The sequence below is a fragment of the Nuphar pumila genome, chromosome 10 (assembly GCF_984573655.1).
Source record: "Nuphar pumila chromosome 10, dmNupPumi1.hap1.1, whole genome shotgun sequence".
NCBI lineage: Eukaryota > Viridiplantae > Streptophyta > Magnoliopsida > Nymphaeales > Nymphaeaceae > Nuphar > Nuphar pumila.
In genome coordinates this window covers 105,933,743-105,941,964 of record NC_143258.1, presented here as the reverse complement: position 1 = coordinate 105,941,964, position 8,222 = coordinate 105,933,743, and the positions used below count along the sequence as shown (strand labels likewise).

The window sequence follows — 8,222 nt, the reverse complement described above, 5'->3', positions numbered from 1 at the left end:
TGCATGACACGAGTATCTCATAAAAAAACAATTTAGTAAATACCATTCAACCCAAAATACTTCCCTTTGTCATTTTTAAAATATTAGAATACAACTAATTTTTGGCTTCCTAATGTCCCTTATGCTCCTTTATAAGTGGTATAGATATAGATAAGAAAGACACTAGGGCCCACACATCTCAGGGAAGCACTTTCTCATGTATTCTTTACCTGTTTGTTTCACCCATGATGAGAAACGGATGACAGCTCAGCACTTTTTTTCTAAAGTCACCAGCTCAACACTTTCATATGATGAAACAATGCCATGTTTGTTTAAACCACAAATGTGGAAAAGAGGCCTCTTTTCACGGTAGTTGGGATAAACACACCCCTCGTGGGGTCATTTCGTGCCACCCCGCTTTCCTATGGGGGAGCGTGTAACAAACGCTGGTGATGCAAGCGTTAAATTGAACAGAAAATTTTACTCATCACCAGATGCCACTAGATCATAGACCTTTTTTTTACCCTGCAAACTGCAAGGTAAAATGAAATACCAACCAACCTGAAGCTCATTTTTCCTTCTGTCACACTAAAATCACACAAAACAAACAAGAGGCAAGGGGAACAGAACAAAAAAAACAGCCTAAAGACGTCAATCACTCTATATATATTCAGCACAAATGAGAGGGAAAAAGAAAAGAAAACCACTCTTCTTGGGTAAGCTAAGGGAAACCAAAACAAGAACCTACTCATGCTCCAACAAATGAAATCCATCTCAATCAAAACTTTTAAAGAAGGGTGTGGTTACATTGGCAACACTTTCTAAAGTTCCTGAACATCAGGCCTGCTTCCTCTTCTTGTGCCGACGCTTTCTTCGAGGTTTATGAGCATCCGAATTCGAACTGAGATTACTGCTATTGCCTGTAATGGATTTCCAGGATGTCCTAGTACTGGAGAAAGGCTGGCTCCTGCTCTGTGAAGTGTTGCTGGATGAAGGCAGATCAACTCTGTCGATGGATGCATTCTTGCTTGAAAAGCATGAAAAACCGCCATGTTTCCCTGAAGAAGGCCTTGGTGGAGGCATTAAAGCCCGTGCAGAGATTTGTCTCTGTGAAAGTGCAAAGAAGTAAGATACTGCTAGTCCTCTAAGAATATCATTCACATGGATCTTAGAAGGAACCTGATTCTTTTCATCACTTGACATGCCAGAAGTTGCTTTGCCTGAAGTACCTGAAGCCTGCCCTCTGCACATACAACAAAAGACGTTCAAGTATCATGTTAAGAAATTTGACAACCAGGAAGAAGTGGCACAAAAACTACAACACAGATCACCAACTTGACCTATTCACATGCATCATACATTCATTCAAGCCTAATGACAAAGGCTAAACAATTTCTTCAAGTTCATTTTTAACTCAAACTATTGATCTGGCATTCAGATCAGGAACAGAATGGTGTCACTGGGCATTTATCTAGAAGATAATAGCCCTTCCGAGATAGCAGGCTGCACAAAATCAAGGGGACGTGGAGAAATATGCAAGCAGCCCAAGTATGTGGTGGATATGAAACTAAAGGGTAAGACCTCGAGTGTCCCAAGTCAAATGATCACAAGTTAAAGATTTGTTATTCCTAGAATTCAGTAGACCCAGTTTACCAAAGGTCATATCAAGATTTCATTACTATATCCTCTTCTTTTGCTGATTTATAACAAATATCTACAGAAATGCATTTAAGACCAGGTACAATGTAGTATCTGCAGCACTGACATGAACCAACTCTGTCTATGAACAACTCTAGGCATAGGATCTGGGTTATATTTCAGAAGTTATTAACAGCCTGCATTCTGGGACTGAAGTGAGTTGATCATATTGTCCACTTCAGGGTCCATATGTTGGTGATGCACCATTGTGCATACAACAAAGAGAATCACCATATTGTCTTTGGAAGGAGGCTAAAATCTTGTCAATCACCACAGCTTGGGAGGCTATACACATTCCAAGCAATTTTGCATCTTGTGTGTGTGTGTCCATGCAAGGCCCCCGCAATTGACCAACTCTATGTCTATATAAAATACCATTCAGACTAAATAACTCCAAAAACACTGATAATGCAAACCATTTATGATTATTCTGGAGGAAGCTGACCTCACTGTATTGGATTGACCAGCTGTATCCTGACTGTGAACGACAAAATGGAAAGCAACATGGATTCCCTGGTGACACATAGTAGTTTGTCACAAATAAAACTCATCCAGCAGTTTCTTAGTACCTTTGTGCACCACAAGTTCATATCTGACATGTCTATTTACGGTGTTCTTGCTGGTTCTTAAAGGATTACATTGGGTTTTCTTGGTTTTCAACATGGATAGTTCATAAGCATTCACAGATACATACAACACTGGAATCATTTAACACCCAAAGTTGGACCCATCTAGTATGGAATAAGTTTGTCATGATTTTTCAATTTTCTCTATTCTCCATTTTTTTCATTTGTTGCACACAATCAAATAACGGGCAGGTTCCTGTTTTTGTGCATTAATCTTAAATGAAACACCTCCATACCCTAACAAATCAGTGGTAAAGAGAAGCTACTAATAGTAATATCAATCTTAAAAATACTTTGAAAAGTAATTTAAATCTCTTGCAATTATATTATCATTCAATAGTGATCCAGTGATCCACAGAATGCAGCAGCGTATCTCATGTTTATTCTACATTCCACAGTAACTGCCATTTGTCACAGATGAAACGTTGAAAGTTGAAACTGCAGTCCAATTAGAGACTTAAATAAGGAAAAAAAACTTTTTGTAAAGAAAACCTAGCTTCCAAAAGCTCCCAAAGGGAACACATTGGAGAAATTGACAAATACCTTGTACTTTTGTCTGTCCATTCATCATCAGCATCTGCTTCATCACTGGAGCTTCCACTCAAGAAAAAGTCATCTTCGCTGACATCCAAGGGGCCATCATCATCACTTCCTGTTTCTGTAAATAAGTACATATACTTGACACCAAGCCTTTGAAATGTGTAAAATGGTAAGAAGTAATAAAATGATCAACAGGTGATTGATAAAACATAAACAGATGTTAATAGTCAGCTATTCACGGTTCAGCATGATACAATTATTATTTCCAGTAAACAAGTCAAAACAACCTTCTATATCCTTCCCGCTAGCTGCAGCAGCTAGAAGGTTGGCTTTTATCAGCTTGTGTATTCTGTTCCTCTTATCAATTATATTTGCATCATCGCCTCCCATAAATAAAGAGACATACTTCTCTGTCTTGGGGAAGAACTGCAGCTCAAGAAAAACACAAAATGTGAATGGAACTTCTGATACAAAGTTCATTTTCCTTCTTCATTTTTTTTTTCTGAAGGAGAAGATATGGTTAAGGCAACTAAAAACAAATATATAAAAATTCAGATCTCCCCATGAGGAATACAACATAAAAGAGTATGCTATTACAACTCATAGGACGACCCACCATGACAATTACTGATATGGATGGATGGTTTGATTTGTATATAAAAATGACCACAGCCCACTTGGTCGGGTTTGGTAAACATCCTTGCAGATCTGATCATCTAATCAGATGGATTTGCTATGGCTCAAACACAGAGCTGGATCTGAGTCCTAGTCCAAACAAAGCTTTAACCATGATATATATAAATTTGAGATCAGAAAAGAAGACGATGCTGAAAATAAATGATACTTGCCAGTCCCAACCTAGTTATAAGTATGAATACAGATCTTAACACAATAGTTGCAGTTCCAATTAGGTCATATAAGTTTTTAGCAAATCCCGACAACAAGGTCCATTAATCAATTATCTGTTAATTAACCTCCAAAAGAACATATGCACATCTTCCAGAACAATACAGTCCAAAAGGAACTGCCTGATCTGAATTGTCGAACCACCAGATTTGTGCTTGACAAATCCACAGCCAGAGATTAGGTGGTGAGCCTACGTTTAGATGAGATATAAGGATAGTGGAACAATTGATAACCAGGAATATAAGAGAGGATAGCAACAGTGATAACCAGGAATACTAGGGAGTAGGGAGGATGACAATGTTTCAATTGTATGTTCCAAACTCACAATCAATACATAGACACAAATATAGGATATCTGAATACTAATTATTAACAAAAGTACAATCCACTGAAAAGGAATGTACAAAGATAAGCCTGCAAATTTTCATGGCACAGTTCAATGAAAGTGTGGTTCCAAGAAAGGAAATGCCCCAATGTCACTTCTAAGAGCTTAAACAGTGGGTAGCCCACCCAGAGTTTGGTAACCCAAGATTGTTGCCACTTTGCATCCTCAATCCCAGGTTCTTTCTCATCCAAAAAGAAAAAGGAAAAAGGGCAGCCCTTCATTTGCATGTGGTAAGAGTCTTGATTTTTTATTTATCTAATTTGGGTTCACTTTGCATCATTTGAGAACATCAATCATAATAACAGTTTCAGTCAAATTTTCTCTTTTCGCTAGTTCTTTCGAGATATATCAGTTTCATGGAAGTGTAATTTTAAATCTCCACAGGGCATATATGGACCATGTTAAATAATTTTTTTTAAGAACCATGTTAAGTAATAATATTCGAACTTACAAAACCTACTTTTAGAATGCATCTAATATAACCAATTTCTTAAATATTGACCCCTCCAATACAAATACATCTAACAGACACATACCATTCTAGCTATACAAAACAAAGGAGGCACCTTTTGACAATACTGATACCACCTACTCCAATTAGAAGATAATTTCCATGATATTTATGAGAAAAAGTGCATGAAAAAGATTTGACCCACCAAAACCACGTTGAGACTATGACACAAAAGCATGTTTAATGTGTTAACAGACTCAACAATTTACAATCCCAAAAATTGCACAATGTTAAACTCACTCTAACATATTCGAGATCCTCCCTTAGCTGGGAAAGCTGTTGAGAGGTTTGCTCTTGCGCAACACGATCAGCTGTTCTTTGCAATTTCTCCAACCGCCTTATTCTTCTCTCAATTTTTCTTCTCTCTGTTTCAGACAAAAAGAAACGGCCCAATCACACAAAAAATTAATCAAGAAAACCTGTATTGGCACAAAAAGGTCTAGGTAATCGCACACATCAAATCCACACTATGACAGTATCCCCGGAAAATGCAAGACATACCAAAAAACTTTACTCGACGATACCGTAAAGACATTTTACGCTCTAGAGCTGAACGGTTTTGAATCTCCTGTTGCTTCCTTAGTTCTTCCAATCTCTTTTCCTGAGCATTCCTGACTTCAACTGGGAGATTCTACGACAATAAATGTAGTAGCTGAAAGTCACTCAGTGAATTCAAGGGCAAAAAGAAAACAGGAACAGATCAAACTCAAGATTTGTGCAGCCAAAAACACTATTTATCAAATCTCCAAGATTCAAACTTTCAATCAATTGCCCAAGTATCGTATCAACAGATACCAAGAAACATTGTCACATGTACTCGCCAACATCAAGAGTTGCTAAACCAAAGAAATACGAGACAGATACTGGTGTGTTTGAATGCACCGCTCATCTAGAACAAATGGGAAAATTTTGAAAATTAATTTGTGAAACACAACGAGATATCCTTTAATCCCATTTTTCCTGAATAAATGTGGCACATCCAAACACTTCCCCAGTGAAAGCACCACCGATATTTCACAAACATGATTCCGCTGCAATTTGCACACAAAAATTTGGAGACACTAGAATATGAGAAGTGGAAATATGAGAACTACCGTGTGTGAGCTGCCATTTCATGTTTTTTTTGTTCTTTTCTCTTAAATCTAACCGTACGGATGTGATCTACATGCTTGGTTTTATAAGGACCAGCTCTTGAATCATCCGATTATGATGCATAAACAAGTTTTTTTAAGGCTTTAAAATCGACAGCTCATAATCTTCATAAATATTCAAGCATCCAAAAATCATATTTTTTCATAAAAGAATACACGATCCAACAGTCGATTCCTAGCAAATTCACAATGCTGAACACATTTACATGGATTTACAAAACCAGTGTTGGAAATGCCCTTTTCACATGGTAGTTCTCATATTCTAGTGACTTTATATGAATCTAAAGTTGAAATGAATATGAAAAAGCGGGTATATCCACAAGAAAAGGCCCTAAACCCTAAACCCTAGCCCTAGAAAAGATATAGAAACAACCACCCAAATATAATTAGCTCAAATTTACGCAGAAAAAAGAGGAAGTTCCAATCAAAATCCCACTAATCAACAAAACCCACAAAAACCAAAGGAATCACGAAGAAGAACGCCATTTTCGAAACCCAGAGAGATAATAATGTAGAAACCAAGTTTTTTCAGACGAACTTTGCGCAGGAGGACGCGCCCGACGGATCGAATTTGGTTCTTGAGGGAAACGGGCTTGGGCTTCTTCTTCTTGCTCTTGTCGGCGCCAAGGCCCCTCGGCCGCAGGCTGATGGCCCCCCGTTGGGCCACCCTCCGACTCCCGTAGCCACCGTGAGCCATCACCATCTACTCCTTATCCCAACCGGAAGGAAACTCGAACTCCGACCGCTCGGCTCCCGCTGTGATCCTCTTTCGCTCCTCCTCTCCTTTTCAAGTTTTCATCATCCCTCTCTCTCTCTCTCTCTCTCTCTCTCTCTCTCTCGGGCCGGGATTGGGTCAGGCTTTTATATTCACATTGTCTCTCCCCCATCTCTCTCTGGCTCGGACAGTTGGGCCGGGTTTGGCTCGGGGTTTTAAATTCAGGTCATCTCTCTCATGCAAATGAGAATGAATTTCATTTGTACAGCTAACCAAACGTGATTTTGAGATTTGGTGAAACGGAATGTGATTTGAAGTGAAACTCCTGTGATTCCAAATCAACCTCAAATCACATTCGATTCTATCTCATGTGATTTGAGATGCAACCAAACACAAGACTTAACATAAGACTTAGATGCTAGTTATGCATTTAAATAACTAAAAAGCCCTTCTTTCTACATAGCATAGTAATTCCTAACTCTAATTTGGACATCGAGCTAGTCGGGTTCAACCTGACCTGCCCAGTGGGATTCGACAGTAAGACTGGTAAATGTGTTGGACGAACTAAACATAGCATGTTTAGGTTTGGATCGTTTACCTGTTGGACGAGCTCGTGACATGTTGAGATTGTTTTACCAATGAAAATTAGGGTTGTCGATTTGTCAGGTTCACTTTTTTCATCCTATTGACATTGGTAAGTTATCTTGTCCATAAAACAGTAGCTTTATTGAATATATGACTTTGATTTCTCATGAAATTGGATATGACGAAGCGTTATTGAGTTTATGATATAGTTATTTTTTATAGTTGTTTTGGATGATGACGATGTAGAATCGATGGTATTTAGTATTGATGTTTACTTGGAGGCTCGCAATGTTAAACAAGAAGCAATTACTGGTGAGAACGATGAGATTTTTGTGAAGAATGTGCATTTATCTCATACACCATCTATTGAGCATAGTACTTTGTTGAACATCTAATTGTCCCAAATAGTGGATAATATTGATGTTCTTAACATGTACGCGTATGGCATGTTGTTGTCTGAACCAATTAGGAATACATATGTTCAACGTGCAGACAATAAAAAACCTCCATGAACAATTGGTGTTGTACATAATCAGAGGATGCAAATGACATAACTAAGTATAATTTAGACTTCGTAATTTATGCTTCAAATATAGGTGTGATGATGAAGGTGTTATTTTTATGGTTAATCATAAAATTAAAAATTACAAAAATGTTACATGCATGAAAGCAAATAAAGTGATAAATAATACGAGGACTTTTGATTTAATTTTTGCATCTGAACTATCAATTAGTTATAACAATGATCACATTGACAGTGAAGAATCAAATGATGATAATGACTATATCATGTCGGATGAGGATGACTCAAAAAGGATAGGAGAAGACGATTTATAACATGGGACAATTAATAGCTCATGTAAATGATGCATAAATGGTAATTGTAAAGTCGAATCCTTGGTATGTTGTATAAGCTATATGAGCATTTTTTGGGCAGTCAAATTATTTTTTGTTTTTAATAATAATAAGACGTAGTTGAATAAGTTCTTGTTCAATGAATTCTCATACAATGGAAAGTAATTGAAAATCATCAAAATTGAGACATCTCAGTTGATTGATGAGTTGTGTAATGAAAAACTTAATGATTAAGACTTTTTCCAATGGCTAACAATAAGCTCAAATGATG

The 8,222-nt window shown here is 37.5% G+C and overlaps 1 protein-coding gene across 1 annotated transcript; it reads right to left on the bottom strand.

Annotated features, from left to right (window-relative positions):
- Positions 1 to 619: 619 nt before the first annotated feature.
- On the bottom strand, positions 620 to 6,693 carry LOC149827778 (uncharacterized). The gene is made up of 7 exons (XM_090019621.1): positions 6,335 to 6,693; positions 5,147 to 5,276; positions 4,886 to 5,010; positions 3,131 to 3,269; positions 2,847 to 2,961; positions 1,159 to 1,222; positions 620 to 1,086 (listed from the first exon to the last, which is right to left on the bottom strand). The coding sequence occupies exons 1-7, from the start codon at positions 6,497 to 6,499 to the stop codon at positions 817 to 819; spliced, it is 1,008 nt and encodes a 335-aa protein (XP_089875747.1). The 5' UTR covers positions 6,500 to 6,693; the 3' UTR covers positions 620 to 816.
- Positions 6,694 to 8,222: the final 1,529 nt, after the last annotated feature.